This window comes from Canis lupus, chromosome 20, assembly GCF_048164855.1.
Source record: "Canis lupus baileyi chromosome 20, mCanLup2.hap1, whole genome shotgun sequence".
NCBI classification, from domain to species: domain Eukaryota; kingdom Metazoa; phylum Chordata; class Mammalia; order Carnivora; family Canidae; genus Canis; species Canis lupus.
The window spans coordinates 5,468,065-5,488,726 of NC_132857.1; the positions used below are offsets into that span (position 1 = coordinate 5,468,065).

The 20,662-nt window shown below is 41.3% G+C and overlaps 1 protein-coding gene across 6 annotated transcripts in view; it reads right to left on the reverse strand.

The window, feature by feature from the left end:
• Nucleotides 1-6,862: 6,862 nt before the first annotated feature.
• NOCT (nocturnin) overlaps nucleotides 6,863-20,662 on the reverse strand; it is a 29,276-nt gene continuing 15,476 nt past the window's right edge. For 5 of the 6 annotated variants that reach the window (XM_072788365.1, XM_072788368.1, XM_072788367.1 and 2 more), the window contains 2 exons: nucleotides 10,579-10,848; nucleotides 6,863-8,830 (listed from right to left, as the gene is read on the reverse strand). In XM_072788365.1, coding sequence (XP_072644466.1) covers nucleotides 7,995-8,830; nucleotides 10,579-10,848 — 1,106 coding nt within the window. In that variant the 3' untranslated portion in view covers nucleotides 6,863-7,994. Of the gene's footprint in view, nucleotides 8,831-10,578; nucleotides 10,849-14,251; nucleotides 14,290-20,662 lie in introns of all 6 variants that reach the window. The other variant, XM_072788364.1, reaches the window with a different exon arrangement.

Consider the following 20,662-nt stretch of genomic DNA (forward strand, 5'->3'; position numbering starts at 1 on the left):
AGTCAGTGCCTGGCATATAGCAAGCACTCAAAGTGTTTACTATCATGATTTCACTTCAACTTAATGGTTAGATAATTTCATCCATGCCTGTGGTTTCCACTCCCAAAAGTGTTCTAGCCTAGGGTTTTAAGGCTCAGATGGGTTTATCTAATTGCCTAGGATTTTGTTTCCTCCTGAATGACCTTTGTTCTAAAATCTGTTCTTATTACCTCAGTAAATGACAATTTTACATGCAGCCCATTACTCACGCCACACACAAAAACCCATACCACTCTAGACAACTTACTTCCTACCTCCAGTCATTCATCAAATCCTGCTGATGGTATGTTTACATAGCTTCCTTCCCCAATCCCCCCTACCTTCGCTGTTTTTCCTCTTATGAAGCCTCCCTCTAATCCGTTTCTCAAGCTACAAGTTGAGCGCATTCTAAAATGCAGATTTTGTCACTCCCCTGCAATTGCTTTACATTCTTCAATGGCGGGACAGCCTGGGTGGCTCAACCGTTTTTGAGTGTCTGCCTTGGGCTCAGGGCGTGACTCCAGAGTCCTGGGATGAGTCCCGCATCGGGGTCCCCACAGGGAGCCTGCTTCTCCCTTTGCGTGTGTCTCTGCTTGTGTGTGTGTCTCATGAATAAATAAATCTTAAAAAAAAAAAAAAACAACTCTTCAATGGCATCTCTTCCTAAAAAAGTCTAAGTCCTTTGATCCAGCCTCTGGCCACCTTCCCAAGCCTTATTCTATTTAAAAAAAAAAAAAAAAAAAAAATGGCCTTATTTATTTGAGAATGAGCGAGCAAGGGCATACAAGCAGGGGCCAGAGAAGCAGGGAGCCCAGTGCAGGACTTGATCCCAGGATCTCAGAATCATGACCTGAGCCGATTGAGTCACCCAGGTGCCCCTCTTGCTGCTCTTTTAGTCGTCTCTGGCCTACAGACATTCCAGGCACCTGTACCTCACTGGGCCCTACCATGGATAGCTACTCTCTAGACCATTCTGCTTTCACTGAGATAGGAGTTCACTTTATTTACGGAGTTAGAAGTGACAGACATCAAAATAAAAATTTCTGAAATAGGCTTGAAAACACCCAGGTTGCAGAGTGGTCCACTTTGCATTCTGAGTCTAGTGACTAAGAGGTATAAAGTATGTGAAGATGAGGGTTAGGGGGAGGAACAGGAACCTGCAGGGAAATGAAGGGCTGTTGGCAGAGAAAGCACAGAGGGAACATTTCCAGATGGGGTGGGTGGCGCTATCAAGGATAGCAGGAAGGGCTACGCGAGTAAGAGTTAAAAAAAAAAAAAAAGCCAGAGGTTGATATGAAAATAAAAGGGCAGTCCCAGCAGGGAGATGGCCTTGGCAGCAGATAGGGGAGGGGCACCCGGTATATCCCCATTTGCTAGCCTCACACCTTGCAGTACTTCACCACGGAGAAGGCAGCTCTGATCACTGTATATATAAAAAGTCGTGTGTAAGCAACGACCAGCTAAACTTCTACACAAAGACCACCTTTGGGCTTTGGGGTTATTTACGAAGTATCCTAAGCTCCTCTTATTTGAAGTCACCTGGCCTGCTCCAAGCAGGAGTAACAACCCTACCCTAGTTCCACAAGTGTCACTGCACCTTCTCCCCGTTACTACAGGTTTGACCCATTCCTAACACAACCCCTCTGTAGTTGTGATTTATCTGGACTTCAGCGCTCTGTTGTATGATCACGTCCCCCATAATTAAGACCAACCGTATTCTGCAGGAGGGCGGCACACAGTGATGCCCGTCCGAAGGAGAACGAGGTTACTATTCACCCTTTCAAGTGTGCTGATTGGCCTTTCTGCACCACCCTTCCGAGGCTTTGAAACCTCAATGGCAGCAGGGAAATGGACTGGATTCTCATCTATTTTACTTTTTAAGCAACCATAACTGTTTTGTGAACACTGTGACTCAGCAGTAATGTGGAGTTCAGGACTTAAGCACAATATATCACAACTTCTAAAGTGCGAACTTCTAAGACAGGACACGACTGCTTAATGCAGAATACTGCAGGGGCGCCTGGGTGGCTCAGCCAGTTAAGTGTCCAACTCTTGGCTTCAGCTCCATTCGTGATCTTGGGGCTGTGGTACTGAGCCTGGCATCCAGCTCCCGGCTCGGTGGAGTCTACTTGAGATCCTCTCCTCCTCCTGCCCCTCCTGCTCGTGCTCTCTTTGTCTCTCAAATAAATCTCAAAAAAACAAAACAAAACAAAAACAAAAACAAAAAACCCTCCATATCAAAAACAAAACTATAAATAGGCTGTAAACCAACAGTTGTCTTCTCCCAAGATGTTTCTCCCTATCCCGTTGTTGTAATGTTTAACTTTGAGAAAATGTCTATTTTAGAAGACTTTCCTTAATGAAGTGATACCATCACTGTCATAACAGGTGAAATACTGCTTATATGCAAATTATTTCTGAGTTACTGTAGCACATTAATTAGTTCACTGTAACACAATGGTAATGTTGCTGCCCATTAGAACCACCCGGAAAGAATTACCAATCCTGTTGCCCAGGTCACACTCCATACTAATTAAATTACAGTGTGTGGGAGTGGGAGCCAGGCAGCAGGATTTTAAAAATATCTCTAGGAAACTTCATTGTTGCCCTCAAGTTTGGGAACCACATTGCCATCCAGATACAATCAAGGGAAGCTTTATGTTCAAGGATCTGTGTCCTAACCTAAGCTTTTCTAAAATGTTCAGTGGAAAAAGGTAGTTTGAGATACATCTATTAAGTATTACAAGGAGTTTTTGAAAAGCCTATGAACTGTAGATTTCATCAATTCTTAGGCCTTTATCTCCTATTTAACATCTCTGTAATTACAATGAAAGAGTCTTACACAACAGTACACCGTGCTAAGGTGCCTCGCCCCTTTAACAAATTATTTTGGGAAGCTATACTAATGCCGACAACGTTACCATTGTTCAGAAATACTTTTGAATTGCTTCCTGGAGCAGTGCCTAAAACTTAAAACATAAATAATACAGGCAAGTTCTCTGCTGAGGAAGATTTTAGTTTTAGAAATAGTCAGATCACTTGAGGTTAAGAAACTGATGTGAATCAAGCTAGGTGATGCCCTATGTGGCTATTAAATTCACACTGGTTTTGAGACCTTCATCAAACTGGATACGGAAGCAGTTCCACAAAATTGCAAAGATATTTTTGAGCAGTGGCAAATCTTGTTGAAGTGCCTCAGTTTAATGTTTTAAAAACCCTTAGGGATTTTCTTACCTATTGCCTGTATTTACAAATAAACTAAAGTTCAGGAAAAAATGGACTCCTCGGTCTCAGTTCAGCTAGTCAGTGGCAGACCTAAAAACAGAACTCCCCTGCCTCCCAATTTAGTTTAGGTTTAACCTCAACCTACATTCCCTCCCATTAAAAAAAAAGGGGGTGGGGTGGGGGCAGAGGTTGGTTTAGGAGTTAGGTCTATCCTATCCTACCACATCATGATCCTTTCTCACAAACTAAATCTTACAGTGCCGCAGAATTTTGCTGTGTGTTCTCTCTGGGTGTACCAATCTGTGGGAACCACAATGAGAAGTCCGACACAGTCCTTGAGTGGTGCTTCTCCATATTAGAGAAGGCTCCGTAACCCTACGCTGCCATTCTTGTACACAACTCGTCTCCATCTAGAGGCCTCAATCTATTTAATGTAGCAAGATACTTTATACTCTGCTTTATTTCCAAAAGAATTTCTGACAGTTTACATCACCTAAGAATAAGTGAAAGTCAAAATGATAAAAAAGGTAAAAGAAAAGTAGGCAAAGAAAAAAGAATGGCAAAAAGATGAAAGCATTACAGATCGCATACGGTAACACTACATTGTAAAATGTTACCGAGTAAGATTCAGCTGTAGGGTCTGGCTTTGAAGGTCTTGGAAGACAGAGCAAAAGAGACGTTCGTTGATCAGTAATGAGAATCATATGATCCAGTTTACCAGCAACAAAGCTTTTCCTGGTCTTCTGTCAAGAGGACTGGCCGTGTCCGCACGTCTAACCTCAGGTGAGTGTTTTCTTAGACCCGAACTTCCCACAGAAATCCAGGAGACAAGGGCCTGGAATTTTGAATATTCTGTTTCAAGGCACTATTTTTTACTTTACAAATCAAAGTAGGGTTGGCATCCTCTCATGGGATTAAAGAACCAGATCACCTACAACCTCATGTATGCACAAATAGGAAAAAAAGTATCTTGCCATTCTATCAGCTCCTCGCCTACTTGGGGCTTAATTTTCTTAACCCTGTTATTTCTCCATTTTCAAACTAAAAGACGATGATTTGTGGAATAGTAAGAGTGGGTTGTTAGAACACCCATGGTATTGATCAGGTACAATGCCCTTCCCTGTCTTGCTCTGAACTTTTGAAATGAAGTTCAGGGATCCTGTGTATATTTTACACGAGAGTTTGCAATATTATTTTACAAACATCTCACAAAGCTATGGGGTTGGCAGGGCAGGTGTGACGCAATTGTCTGTGGATGAGAAAACGGAGGCCCTAGAGATGGAGCCCAGTTCTAGGCCATACTAGGCCGAGCTGTCCTCACCTAGAACCGGGCCCCTTCTCCCTGATGTTGCTTGCTTTCCCCTCCCCTGGATTTAGAAGCCCAAGCGCCAGCCCTCTACAATTCTGGTATCTCTCTCCTCTAGATGGAAGCTTGCCTGTGCCATATTTTTATACATGGCATTAAAAAAAGCTCTTTCTGCAAGTGCGTTCGTTTTTTTGGATGCCTTTCCTTTTCTAAAATTGAGATCAATTACGATTATGAGCATGTTTTTATCCCTTCTCAGAATTTATATCTTGGATATAAACTTCCTCAAGCCTAAAACACATTATCTAATTATATGCAACATTCCCTTCACTATCGTAAAATCTTGGATGTTTTAAAAAATGGCTCAAATACAGAATATCTGCATCAATTTCTTCTAGTTTGAAACACTTCCTAGAGTAACTGTTCTTGCTTCTTTCTAAAAAGCTACCATCAAAGTAAGCAAACAGGGCAGCCCAGGTGCCTCGGCGGTTCAGTGCCGCCTTCAGTCCAGGGCATGACCCTGGGGTCCTGGGATCAAGTCCCACGTCGGGCTCCCTGCATGAAGCCCGCTTCTCCCTTTGCCTGTGTCTCTGCCTCTCTCTCTCTCTGGGTCTCTCATGAATAAATAAATAAAATCTTAAAAAAAAAAAAAAAAAGAAACCAAAGTATGCAAACAGTATTAGATGTTCTACTTTTGAACTACCTTCATCAGAGGAACTGAGATCTGCTCTGGCAGCCATGAGCTGGCCTCTGAATCTTGCTTCTATACTGTAGTGCACATGTACTACAAAATACTTGCTTCAGGTGTCTGGCCATTTCTCACTGAACAGATCTCTTCCTCCCCCATGTATCACTTTTCTCTCCAACTGTACTCCCTCAAGGCCAACGGGGGGCACGTTGGTGAAGAAAGAAGGAAGCACTCTGAAATCAACACAGACCTGGGTTTGAATACTGGCTGTACTACTATTAAACTGGTCAAAATGATTTGATGTTTTACTCCTCATTTTAAATTAAGAGTAGGTATAGACAAATTAAAAGAGAGTAGTTGGAAGATTGTATGTAAAGCTCTTAGAGCCAAAGGTAGGGAACTCAAAATGTTAGTTACTTCTTACGTAGTATACACCATTATCCTTTGCTTAAATAAATGAAGAGGTCATTGTATTCCTGCCACCTTGTAGAAGGGAATCTACTGAAATACAGCATGGAGGAGGAAAAAATCCATTGCCATTCTCTCTTCAAATCTGCAGTTTACTTTTTAAGACTCTTACTACCATGATTAAAATATTATGTGATAATATAAAAGGAAAAACTGAATCAAAAAAGGTACAGGCGATGGAATAAGAAAAATTCATTAAGTGGAACATGTCTAAAAACTTAGAATACAGATGTGTTACTTACCATTCTGCTTCCGGTTACTGCTAGTCCAGAAGGCAAGGGTGTCTGTCTACGAAGACTTAAAAGGAAAAATAAAATATGAAGTACAATGCAACACGATTTAATATACTACTAAAAAATTGTTTACTTACACATAAAATGTTCACGTAACTCCATTTTAAATAAAGACAAATACAAAAGCAGCAAACAAGCATACTGAAGTGTTTAGCCTCCTATAATAACTCCAAAGGATCAGTCATAAGGAGAGAGTTCCATCAGAATTTTCCCCCTAGCTCCTTCATTTACAGGCACATTACAATCACATGGCATTTCCAGCTTTTTTGCTCATTAGCATTCCTAGCCACCCCTCGTCTAACCCTCAGTCCATAGCCTGTTAATTCATACACTGGTGGACAACATTTGAAATTCAAACATTTTTTTGGCTTTCATACTCATCCGGATTTGCTCATCTTATGGCTGTTGTGATAGTTTCTCTTCAGGTTGGTGTATTTTGGGGCACGCAAACAATACCTAATGACCGTATACAAGACCTAATGCCTGTATCAATCAGCTTTTGGTTTCTCAACAGCATATGAGTACCATTCTCATGCTAGGATTTCAACCAAATAACAGTTGGTACGGATGCTCTTCCTGCTTGACATTACAATGTACTGAAAACCTTGTTTGTTTCAAAGGTAGTTCCGATGCAGAATATTTGGGTGAACCATTTTGGGGAATTCCAACCTTGATGCCTAGAGATGTTACATAAGCATAGATGCCTTCAGTGTGCAGCTACAAATCCACCTTTGTCCACTTTAAAAATGAAGGTCTGTGTGTAAATAGTAATCCATTACTGTGGGTCACCAGGTTAACAGTATTCAAAGATCAAATGTACTCCCAGGTTCTTTCTGGACTAAAAAGACAAGATATTAAAAGCACTAGCTTTAAAAGACCATTTATTATTCTTAAATATTTACAACTCACGGGTTATCAATTTATCACCAACAGGTTATTTGTTAGGATTTTGTTTGAAAGGGGCTTCACCTTGTGATCTTTACCACTTTTATTTCGTCGGAACAGAATTCCAGGTTACCTTTCTAAGTTTTTACACTCTTCTAGATGTTTTGGACTAGCCACCTGGCTATCTTAGGAGATTTCAAGGACAGCTTTGTTAATAGGCTTCCTAGTTTCCCATCTCTGAAAAGAAGGCCCCACTTACTTTTTAGCTACTGCCACATAGCAGTTCCTAAATAACCTAGTGTGAAAAGCACGTCCAATACAAATAGACATTGAGTGACCTCAAATGTATACCATAGCCTTCTAATGGAAAACGCTTAAGCGCGTAACACTGATTCAATAATGAAGACTGATTGGCCAAGGAATCTCTTTAAGAACCCAACAATGGGAACATGGAGGCATAGCAAGGATTACTTATAAAGAAAGTATCAAGGACACCTGATATGTCCACTTATAGAACAAACAAAAAGCCCCGTCTAAATAGTCCCTTTGTATACTACTAGACCCCCAAATAAAAAGATCTTAGAGATTTAAGAAAATCACTATAAATTACTCTATATAACTTATGTTCTGCGTGGTTTTAAAACATTCACAATGCTCTAATTACTTAATCTTACATGAAAATATAAAAAAAATAAATATTGCCATGCATACCTTGCTGACATTGTAACAACCACAAATAAATAACCTGAAATGCTGTCTAGAGGAATTGTTCTTGTATACTTGTTAATTATGGAGGGCTCAAGCAAGTCTATCCTTAATCTGAAAAGGCTACAAAACAAACCTAATTTTTAATGCCCTTAAATGATGAAAATGTAACGCTAAGGGAAAGAAAATCCTACAAGCTAAAACTGGAGTGCAAACACCTTTTTTGCTATAGGTTTTAAGGAAAACGTTTGTAGACTAATGGGGATTCCTTCCCAAGGGCATGCTGGAAACATGGAAAATGATGTAAGAGAAACTGGGAATCCTTCCTCAAGCAACTTATCCTATTTCAGTTTCCTGAAACATCCCTGGTTAAGACTCTGGTGATTAAAGAGACATAGACAAGCATTTATAAAAGTCCATCAGGTTCCTCGTTAAAGCTGAAGTCACACACTAGAGACAGGTGGTCTGAAGGATAATTAAAAGATGGTAGCCGGTTGGGTCCAATCTGTTCTTCTGTGAGCAAATCAAGAGCTGACTTCACACTTAGAGCATGTTTAGAATACCAGATATAATCCAGTGTATGCCGGCACTCCCCTGAGGTCCGGATCTTCCAGGTAGTATACGGAGGTTCTGACTGCCCATCAGCACTCAGCAGCTTGTACGCACTGTTCAGGTTGAGGCTGGAGGAAGCAAAGTGCTTGTAGACCTCCTCTGTTGGCTCTGCATTGAAGTCCCCACAAACAATGAGGGGAATCTTGGCTCCTTGGGTGATGTTCTGCAGGTTCTGGAGAAGGTCACAGCCTTGAGCTGAGCGAAATCGTTCCCAGCCTGTACGTGCTTTTAAGTGAGTGACAGCAATACAGAACTGTCGACTGGACTCCTTGCACTCCAGAGTTTGTGCAATGGCCACCTGATTGGTTTTCAATGTCATGGCCGTCAGCCTAATATTGGCACTATTGACTAACTTGAATCGGTTCTGGAGAAAAAACAAGGCACAGCCATCTGGTCCATTGTTGTGTTCTACATCTAGACAAGGTGACCAGGGCTTTGGGAAAAACGTGCCCTGATAGCCCAATCTACTGAGGAGTGGTTGAAAGGTGTCAAAATAGTGGTCCACCTCTTGGAGACATAATATATCGGGCTGGTAGGCTAGAATTTCTTCTAGGATGAGACATTTCCTTTCTTCCCACTTGAGGGCTTCCACAGGGCATTGTACAAAGTTGTCTTTTCCTTCTCCAAGAGCTGAAATAAAAAAGCCAGTCAGTTGTCACAGGGTAGTTAGAAGTCATGGTTCTATAGTAGCTAAGTACCTGGCAAGTCTCTTTCGGTTTGACACGACTCAAGACCCTCAGAATGCTTTCTCTACTTCAGATGCTTTGGGCGATTCTTGTCTGTCTAAACTGTATTAATCTATCAAACTGAGGTGCCTGGGTGGCTCAGTCAGTTAACATCCATCCAGTACCTCTTGATTTTGGCTCAGGTTACAATCTCAGGGTCGTGAGACTAAGCCCTGCGTTGGACCCTGCTCTGCGTGGAGCCTGCTTCAGATTCTCTCTCCCCTTCTGCCTGTCCCCCAGGCTCATGCGTGCACATGTCTGTGCTCGCTCTCTCAAAAAAACAAAACAAACAAACAAACAAACAAACAAAAACAGGGGCGCCTGGGGTGCTCAGCGGTTGAGCATCTGCCTTCAGCCCAGGGCGTGATCCTGGATATCCAGGATCGAGTCCCACATCAGGCTCCCTGCATGGAGCCTGTTTCTCCCTCTGCCTGTGTCTCTGCCTCTCAATCTGTGTCTCTCATGAATAAATAAAATCTTTTTTAAAAAAATTAAAAAAATAAGAAGTAAAAAACCCCCAAAACCAAACAAAAAAAGCTACCAAACTAAATAACCTCTTACTATTCAGATAAAGGAAGCTATTTATTTTCTTTCATATTAAAACTATTTCATGTAACTGTATCCTAGGACATAAGAGCTTAAATTTTTAGCCTTAAACAGTGTTCTTCACAGTCCCTGGGATCTAAACCATGTCGATGAAAAATATATTTAACTTTTTATGTCAATTAAAAAAAAAGATTTTATTTTTAAGTAATCCCTACACCAAACATGGGGCTTGAACTCACAACCCATGATCAAGAGTCGCATGCTCTACCGACGGAGTCAGCCAGGTGCCCCATCTATAATTTTAACACTATGTAATGAGCCATATGAACCAATGTGGATGGAACCTATCTTAAATAGGCAGCTTTTCCTACTTATGGACGAACACCTAGGAGGATAAAAAAACAAATCTAAGATGGAAAAGTCGGTATATGCCCTTCTTTAAAAAGCTGCCTTGCTTCTTAAAATTTCAACTGCTACATGAAAGGGGGTAATACTACAGAGTTCACTAATACATTTTCGGCAGACCTAGGTTGTCCTTTCTACCGTAACAAAGTAACATTTTAACTAACATTTTAACGAATAAAGAACTAAAGCAATGATCTCTTTGGCTTCAAGTTACAGAGACACACACAGGTGGGAATCTGGCTTCCACACTCGCACCACCTCACTACCCCCAGAGAGTCCCCCCCATTCCTTGAAGAAAGTTATACATGTTACCCCTTCAGCAGGTTTAGTTTCTCCCTTGCAAGTGTTATCTTGGTGCTGAGGAATGAGAGAGGCAACAGAAGTTTGAGGCTAATAAAACACAAGGTCCTTTAAATACGGACATGCTGGGAAGTAGATACTGTATTAGGATAGCCTGCAAACATGGAAGGTAAGGTATAAATCTTGAGTGCAAGATTTATTTGTGCAAACTGGATGGGCTTCTTTCTTTCCCTCCCCTTCTGGGAGCTCCTCACGGCTGCCCTAAGTCACCCAATCCTCCTACACCTCTACCTGCCCACACCTCTTCCCTCCACATAACACATCAGTGCTCCAGGCACGTACAGAAACGGAAAGGCAGTCATAGCAAACTTAACTGCTCAGGCACAAATGCATCAGACATACCTTGGGCAAGAATGTTCCACTGCATGACTCGAATAGGTGGGTGGCTACTGGGGCAGTCTGTCCTCAGATCCACAAAATCCCTCTGGAACCGGGGAGGTCGAGTGTGCAGGACAGCCCTGCATTCCTCAAGGAGTTCTTTGGGATCAATGGGCTCCAGATGTTCAGAGTCAGGTGATACCAAATATTCTGGGTGCTGGGAGGCAGCACTGCCGTTCAGTGTCTTGGCAAGAGCACTATAGAGTCTGCTCGTACCGTTTCCCATGGAACACACTGTAGAAAAGAAAGGCACAATCATACACTCAGCTCCCTTTTCTGCCCTTCTTCCATTTTCACTCAGCTCAACTAGAAGATAAAATATTTATTGTTCCATAGAAGCCAAAGGAACTCCACTGAGGGCAATGTTGCCAGGTTCATGTATGAAGCATTTCCACAGAGGTGGTGGCTTACAGGGGTTTCCAGGTTCTAGCTTCCTACTAGGGCAGGTTAACTGAAATACTATGTTCATAACAGCCTCTGATTAAGATAAATCTTTTAAGGGAGATATACCTTGATCTTTATGTCCTCTTCCAGTTTAGGATTTCTTTGTAACTTACAGACCCAGTCTTATTATGAAAGCAGGGCATGACAAAAATCCACATTCGTCTTTCTACATGTTTTAATAAAAACTTGAAGGCCAGTTTGTAAAAAGCCAGATGTTAGAAAACCCGTGATAATCCTGGAGAAAAGATCAGGTGATAGCAGGCTGCTGCTCTGGCCACCTCATCTATACAGATCCCTCTGTTACGGAAAGTGAAAGCTGGGTTAAATCCATATCCATTTTTTCTTAAATGTTAATTATCCATCAGAGCTCTGGCTTTCTGCAGGACTCTGAACATCACTGAGCAATAGAGTCTATAATATCAATTGCCAGATGTTTTAAGAATCCAGAAAAAGGGTTGGAGGTAGAAGGGGTAAGAGAAGGTTGCCCACATTTCCTGAGATCCTGGAAAGAGAAATGATATGGAGAGGAGCAGGATCACACCGAGCTCAGTGCGTTTCCTAGTGCTTCACTCTTTATCCTGATAGATTATAATTCACTGAGGAGAGGAGAGCACGATCTCCCACTATTTAGCTCAAGGGAAGCTGCACCTGGAAGCAAGTGACCGCTCTTTCTGGCTCCTTATTACAGTATAACTTAGGGTCAAGTTTTTGCTTGGAATAACCTCCAAGATTCTGTATATGACAAACCGTGGTAGGGAGGAATCTGGGTTTCCGTACCACATCCATATCCTTGCCTCTCGAGAGAAACACAGTTTTCTAGTAAAATACATAATCTGGCAGGCTGTTGACGGAATCTGAAGCCAGCAGTCAATCATGTTCACTGATAGAGGTCACAAAAGCAAATTCAAATATTTACCACCAAATGTTCTTAAATATCAAGGTCAATAAGCATGCACGCATGCTCTGTTGTTCCTTTTCATCAACTCAATGTAGACGTGGTCTTTTTCCCCAGTAAGAATACTAGATTAAGGCAAAGAAACGCATTACCCCATTTAAGTGTACGTGCAGCCTCAAGCAAGCCTGTTTGTTCTCTCACACACATACATGCGCAAATGCATGCACACACTTGTTTCCAGTCTGATTTGAGCATATTAAATTATTTTTATTTTTTTTAATTTTTATTTATTTATGATAGTCACACACAGAGAGAGAGAGAGAGGCGGAGACGTAGGCAGAGGGAGAAGCAGGCTCCATGCACCAGGAGCCCGATATGGGATTCGATCGCGGGTCTCCAGGATCGCGCCCTGGGCCAAAGGCAGGCGCTAAACCGCTGCGCCACACAGGGATCCCATATTAAATTATTTTTAATCAATCTGCTTGCCTATCTGAGTGCATGGGTCCAGAGGAAGGAATTTTCTTCTCAAGTGGTAGTACAACTTTGAAAATCTTTCTTCTGTACTTCTAGTTTTTAAGAAAAAAGAAGTTAACGGTCTTACTGGTTGGTTTCTCAAGTGTAGTCTACAGAGCAGTAGCACCACCCAAACTGTACACCAAAATGTCACAGGGGCACCACGGGGCAGGTTACATTTGAAACATATGGCAATGTTTGACATACGTCAGGCTGGAAGCACACTATTGGCCTATTGTGGTAGTTCAGTTAACAGGTTTGCTCCACTCTTTTTAATGTATCATTGTCAAGCAGAGTTGTGGGGTCGTTATTGTGATAAAAAGCAAGTACGCAAAATTGAACATGAAGGATGGTCCAGGGATCCCTGGGTGATGCAGCGGTTTGGCGCCTGCCTTTGGCCCAGGGCGCGATCCTGGAGACCCGGGATCGAATCCCGCGTCGGGCTCCCGGTGCCTGGAGCCTGCTTCTCCCTCTGCCTGTGTCTCTGCCTCTCTCTCTCTCTCTCTCTATCATAAATAAATAAAAATTAAAAAAATAAAATCTTTAAAAAAAAAAAAAAAAAGATGGTCCAACAGGACTCCAAGGTTTGACGAGTTATGTGAAGCCAGATTAAACCATCCTGAACCTTTGACGTGGATGGAACTGGAGGGTATTATGCTGAGTGAAATAAGTCAATCGGAGAAGGATGAAGGACAAACATTATATGGTCTCATTCATTTGGGGAATATAAAAAATAGTGATAGGGAATAAAGGGGAAAGGAGAAAAAATGAGTGGGAAATATCAGAAAGGAGACAGAACATGAGAGACTCTTAACTCTGGAAAACAAACTAGGGGTGGGGGAAGGGGGAGTGGAGGTGACTGGGTGACGGGCACTGAGGGGGGCACTTGATGGGATGAGCACTGGGTGTTATTTTATATGTTGGCAAATTGAACACCAATAAAAAATAAATTTATAAATAAATATAAACCATTCTGAACCACACTTCCTTCTAAAGTTAGAAAAACCTTCACATAAAGAGCAACATCCATTTCAGCCAATGAAAGCGTACCAAATATACATGCCCAGAAAGCAAATAAAAACTGTATCTTAATACAAATGACCTGAAAGTCACTAAGAAAATGACAGGATAGTCTAAGTCAATTAGAAAACTCAGAAATTAGCAACAAAAGAGAATTAGGTAATAAGAAAATGAGATAGTGGCAAATATATGTGCTTAATTTAAGCAAAGATCCAATATACAGGTAATAGGAATTCTTGTAGCAGGAAAACCAATGCAAGGAAATGAAATGAATACTTAACTATAAATCAAGAAAGTTTTTAGAATACAAAATTTCAATCATGCAGGGTTGAATTAATTTCTGGAGATATAATTTCAGCATGTAACTGTAGTTAACAACTGTATTGTATTCTTGAAATCTTTTAAGAGAGTAGATCTTAAGTGATTTCAACACACACACACACACACACACACACACAGTAACTGTGAAGTTGAAAATGTGTTAATTAGCTCAGTTGAAGTAATCATTTCACAATGCATATGTATACCAAAACATCATGTAGTATATCTTAAATATATACTATTTTTATCTGTATTAATTTCAATTAGCTGGAAAAAAATAAAATGATTTTTTAATTTTTTTAATAAAATGGTTTAAAAGAAAAAAATTATGTAAGGTTAGAAAAGACAGACACAAAGGTCTGTCTTTTATCTAAAAAAAAGAAAAAAGAAAAAAAACTGGAAAAAAAATACTTGAAACTACGTATTGAAAAACACAACACATACCTGAGAATATCAACCCAGAATGACCAACACCAAATGGACTGTAAAGAGAAAAAAAAATCTCTTGGGCATCCAGGCAGAAACATTAAGTAACTTATAAGGAAAATAAGAGTATCACCAGACTGCAACTGCAATGTTTTATGCCAAGAGAAAACGAAGTTACATATTTTAAATTTATAACTCAAACTTTATATATAAAGCTCCTCCATATGTGGGCAGAGAATTTATATCCAGCATGGAAAACTGACTCCATGAGCCTTTCTTGAGGAAACTATAGAGCAGGGCTGACAAACTGTAGCCAGGCATATTTTTGTACAGTCCTCTAGCTAAGAATGGTTTTAAAGGGTTGTTAAACACACAGACTCACACATACACACAGTATGGAATAGGATCTCTCCCCTTGTGCTCTCCCCCCCCCCCATCTCTGTCAAATAAATAATTTTTTTTTTAAAAAGCAAGACTCTGGGACCTGTGGGTGGCTCAGTGGTTGAGCATCTGCCTTTGGCTCAAGGCGTGACCCCGGGGTCCTGGGATCGAGTCCCTGCAGGGAGCCTGCTTCTCTCTCTGCCTGGGTCTCTGCCTCTCTCTCTCTCTCTCTCTGTGTCTCTCATGAGTAAATAAATAAAATATTAAAAATAAACGAACCTACAGCAAGTCAGAAAATCAAGTCTAAATGAGGTTAAGAGAGTACAATATGTAACAGCTGTCTAATCCCACAACGAACTTGTGAAAACTTATACAACTAAAAGGGGGAAGGACAGGGACCAGAATAAGGAAAATATATTCAATTTTGTAAATTTTATTAAAAAAATTTTAAACTGGGGGTGCCTGATTTAGTTGCAAGAGCCTACAGTTCTTCATCTCAGGGTTGTGAGTTCAAGCCCCACATTGAGTGTAGAGGTTACTAAAAAAAAAAAAAAAGAAAAAAAGAAAAACTTTAATTGTAAAGCATTTACAGTAATCATAATTAGTGGCAGGATTTGATTGTTACTGTGACATTGTTGTGTAGATGTGAAACGAAGCAAATGAATATTCTGATTCCATCATTCTCTATTGTCTTTTTTGGGGTTTAGCCTATAAATGCATTTTCAAAACTATGAACTACAACACTCAAGGAAAGCACTCTTGGTAAAGGCAACTCATTTTGGACCACCAGCAGATTATTTAAAGTTTGATCATCTATCTTATTTGGCCTCTCAGTCTTCTGGTGGTTTTCAAAAATTAAATCTACCCTCAAAAGACAAAGCTTTGCAGCAAAAAAGATGAACTGTAGCATGACTAAGTAGTAAGGCCTTGAAAGGGACAGGCATCCACAGACCAATTACCATCCAGTTCTATCACGGTTTAGCTGTGCACAACTCTCTAGACCTGCTTATAGACCTTTCAAATCAGGGCTTTCTAAAGGATCCTAATTTCCTCAAGATTTTTTGGGAAAACGCATCCAGGTTAGAACAGGTGGCGACTTCAAAATAACATGTTATTTGTACTACAGACACATATTTATATTAAGAAAACTTGCATGTACTGTTAAGAATGACTTTTGTTCCTCTATTTGAGACCCATAATGGACACTTTCATGTGTTAACAGTACAGGTGACTCTGAACAACACAAGTTTGAAGATGTGATCCAATTATATGTGGATTTTTTTATAGTACAGTACTCTAGGTGTATTTCCTCTTCCTTATGATTTTCTTAAAGAGCACTTTCTTTTCTCAAGAATACAGTATATAACACAACATACAAAATATGTGCTAGGGCAGCCCGGGGGGCTTGGTGGTTTAGCGCCACCTTCAGCCCAGGGCATGATCCTGGGGACCCAGGATCGGGTCCCACATCGGGCTCCCTGCATGGAGCCTGCTTATCCCTCTGCTTGTGTCCCTGCCTCTCTCTCTGTGTCTCTCATGAATAAATACATAAAATCTTAAAACAAAGCAAAATATGTGCTAGTCAACTGCTTATGTTCAGCAAGGCTTCTGGTCAACAGAATATTAGTACAGTTTTGGAGGAATCAAATTACATGCAAATTTTTGATCATGCAGGGGTTTGGTTCCCCCACCTTCCTTGTGTTGTTCAACAGTCCATTGTACTTGGGTATGAAATACCTGAAAATAACCTTTAAAAATGTTTTACTAGCATAGACCTTTTGCTGTTATTTCACTGTAGTTTCATTTGCCTGAGAAAGAGGTCATTAGGCTAAATTTCAAATGAGAGACTAGGTGGAGGGGTATTGTTAGGAAGTATTTATTATAGTCCTGTACTCTGCTCCTTGGATCTTATAGGAAACTCAGAAATGGTCCCTAAGGTGGACTGATGCAAATGTGAACATCAATTTATGTAATAACAAAGCGACCCAGCACAAGCCTTCTAATACTAAAGTACCTAGGAAGCTGATTAATGAATCAACCTGTTGCATAGTGAGCCTGAATGAAGAGAGAGCGCCAGATGATTTGAAAGATGTCTCTGCCAGTCCACTCTTCTGCACACTCAAGGGCCCCCTGTGTGTCAGGTTCTGTCCTCATAGTACACTCTGCAATTTAATCACCTCTACCTTTTCCTCTTTCGGGTGTGGTCTGGAGCAAAACTCTAATCTTCGTAATCTAGTCTAATTGCACAGTCCTTAGAGACAATTGGCCGGGCGGTAAGTTAATTTTACAATCTTATTTCCCTATGCTGAGTTTCAGGAAGGGCACTTCAAACCAGTAAGATACATGTTGATCTTTTCTCTCAAGAATTTGGGGAAAGGTTAATACACATGAACTAATGAGAGAAAAACTGAGTGCTTACTATGTGGATGGGCTAGGGTATAATAAGGGTTAAAGCAGGATAGGTAACAGTAATCAGAAAAACACTGTAAAAAAAATAAGACTTAAAATATGGAACTTTAATTCCATATTAATTCCAAATGACTAAGCCATTTCCTTGGTCCATCATAGGTCGCCACCATAATTTCTTGCCTCACTCTCCCAAACACACAGACACTAGATACCAGACACATTCTGGCCCACTGCAGGTGGATCACTGAATAGACTAAAATCTCTGTCCTCAGGGAGCTTATACTGTAGTATGAGCTTTAAGACGATGGTCACATGGTGAAAAGTACCATGGAGAAAAATAAAAGAAGAGGAAATAGAGAATGCTGGTGACTGGGGAGTTGTTGATTTACACGGGATGCTCAAGGAAGTCTCACTAAAAGATGGAATTTGAGCAGAGAGACCTGAAGGTGGTAAGGAAATAAATCTGGAAGTCTTAATGGAGATCCAGTGGAAGAACCTTCTGGACAGAAGGAACAGCAAATACAAAAGCCCTGAGAAAGGAACATGTTTGGCAAGGTTGATAAACAGGAACACACTGAAATGATTTACAGAATGAATGAGAGAGGAAGTCAGTGAGACAGTAAGGACAGGAGGGCAGATTATAGGGCATTGTAAGCCATTCAAAGTACCTGAGCTTTTATCTGAGATGGGAAGCCACAGGAGAACTGTAAGCAGGAATAAGAATCTCATTTACATTTAAAAAAAAAATCTCATTGGGGATGCTTGGGGGGCTCAATCTGTTAGGTGACAGACTCCTGGTTTTGGCTCAGGTCATGATCTCAGGGTTGTGAGATCAAGCCCCACGTTGGGCTTCACGCTGGGCAGGGAGCCTGCTTAAGATTCTCTTCCTCTGCCCTTCCCCCATGCCTCCTCTCACTATAAAAAAAAATAAAATAAATAAAAAATAAAAAAAAACCTCACTGGCTGATGTATTAAAAATATACTACATTGCAGGAAAATAAGAGGAGACATAGAAAACCCAGTAGAGGATAATTAACAATCATCTGGCAAAAGACAGTGGTGGCTTAGAGTCGTGATGATAGCCGTTAAAGTGGCTGGATTCTGAATAAATCTAATTTGAGCCATGAAGTTTTAGTGATAACCTGGATGTGGCCTGAGAGAAAACAAATAGTCAAAAAGGTCCCGAAGGTTGCCAGCAGAGCAGCTAGAAAGATGACGCTGCCAGTACCAGCCAGGAAGATTTGATGGTTGGCCAAATAGGAGTTTGGCAATTAGACAGGACTGAGGCTTAGGAGAGAGGAGTACACTGGAAATAAATGGTTGGGAGAAGTCCATGGACACTGGAGACTGAAGTGAGTTGAGAGAAAACACGTCTAAGGGCTGAGCTCTGGGGCAAACTGGGGAAGATGTGGTGAAAATCTGAGGATGACATGCCAGAGAAGCAGGAGAAGAGGAAGGGGAGCATGATCTTCCTGGAAACAAAGTAAACAAAGTGTTTCATCCATGAAGTAGTTACCGCCAGTGTCAAACACTACTGACAGTTCCAGGAAAATGAAGTCTGAGACCATCTGGATTTAGCAGCATGGAAAACTTCAGTGGCTTTAACGAGCAATTTTCAATTTTTGGTGGAGTTGTGGGGAAAAGAGGAGCTAGGACAGAGCAGAGAACCAATCTGAGGAAATTTTGCCCTGAAAGAGTCGAGAGAAATGGAGCAGTGGCTAGGGATGGAGGCAAGAGAATTTTTGGAGGCTATTATTATACATGCTTGTTTGCTAATGGCGATACAATAAAGGGAAAACCACAGAAGCAGGAGACTTTGGACCTGATGGGCATGCGGGAGCCCACAAATCCCTCTCCTCCCAAAGCTCTATAAACCTAAGGAGAACTCTCAAAACCAACCATTTCAACGCTCTGAATATGGATCAAAGGCATACAGCAAAAAGGAGCTTTGATATTCATGGGAGCTTCTGGACTTCAGGAAAGAAGAGTATAATCTGCGATACTCCTGCACCAGAGCTAGTCCCCCCAGCCCCTCAAGCTCTATGGGAGTAGTTCAATTAGTGCAGCAAAGAGACTGAATTATCAAGCCCAGGCTCTGATGCTTCACTGGTATGTCTACCAAATATTTATTTATTTATTTATTTATTTATTATTTATTTTAATTTCACTCATTTATGACAGTCACACAGAGAGAGAGAGAGAGAGAGGCAGAGACACAGGCAAAAGGAGAAGCAGGCTCCATGCACCGGGAGCCTGATGTGGGATTCGATCCCGGGTCTCCAGGATCACGCCCTGGGCCAAAGGCAGGCGCCAAACCGCTGCGCCACCCAGGGATCCCTCCAAATATTTAAATAAGAAATGATACCACTCCTTCACAAACTGCCATTTATTGCTTCCCATGAACAGCCCCTCTGGAAGACAGTTTGGCAGGTTTTTATAATTTTTAAGATTTATTTATTTATGATAGACATAGAGAGAGGCAGAGACACAGGCAGAGGGAGAAGCAGGCTCCATGCCGGGAGCCCTATGTGGGACTCGATCCCGGGACTCCAGGATCATGCCCTGGGCCAAAGGCAGGCGCTAAACCACTGAGCCACCCAAGGATCCCCAAGGTTTTTATAAATTAAACACAAGACTAACCATATGGCCCAGAACTCCTGCCCCTAGGTATTTTACCTACAGTAACCTGAAAACTTATGTTCATGCAAAAAACATATGTACAAAAACGTTAGGAAGCAGTTTTATTAATAACTGCCCCAAACTGGAAGCAACCAAGATGCCCTTCACCATGGAATGGTAAACTACTGCAGCACATCACATCCTAATAATAAAACAGTATCCAGGAATGAAAAGGAACAAATTGTTGATTTGCAAGATTCATACATGTAACATGGATGAATCTCAAATGTATTTTGTAAATCAAAGAAGCCAGACCCTAAAACTTACATATTATATGGTTTTGTTCATACGACATTCTGGAAAAGGCAAAACTATCTGGATTGGTAGCTGCCAGAGGATGGGGGGGCAGGGGTAGGGGGACAGTGGTGGCTGACTAGGGGAATTTTGAGGGTGAGGGAACTGCTCTGTACGGCCCTAGGCTGGGATATACACAACCCCATGCATTCGTCAAAATCCATACAACCATCCATCAAAAAGAAGAAACTTTAACATGCACAAATTGAAAATACCAATCAGAAGACGGAACAATCAGGACAGAATGTAGACTTCGACATACGAACCTAACTGTAGTACAAATGTATGGCAATCTTACAAAAGGGATTCAAGTGAAAAAAGAGCTGTGATCTGAGTAATTTCGGGAAACAGCGTTTTAATGGGAAACTAACTACCCAGCTCAAGCCTAAAGGAACTGTACTCCAGTGAGGAAAGTTTCTCACGGGGGTGGCAGGTGTTAACAGCTCCAGAACTGCTTCGCATACACATTGGGGCTGAAGAAGGGGCGGACAGTGGAGGGTGGGAACCATATTTCTCACTGAAAGAGGCAAGTTACAGACAAAGGAAATAAGGAAATAAGCCAGGATGAATTATGCCGTACTGAGCTAGAGTCAGAAGTCTCAGGATGAATCCATGTTTCACTGACTATACACACAGGTGTACAGATAGAGATAAATTACAGACACG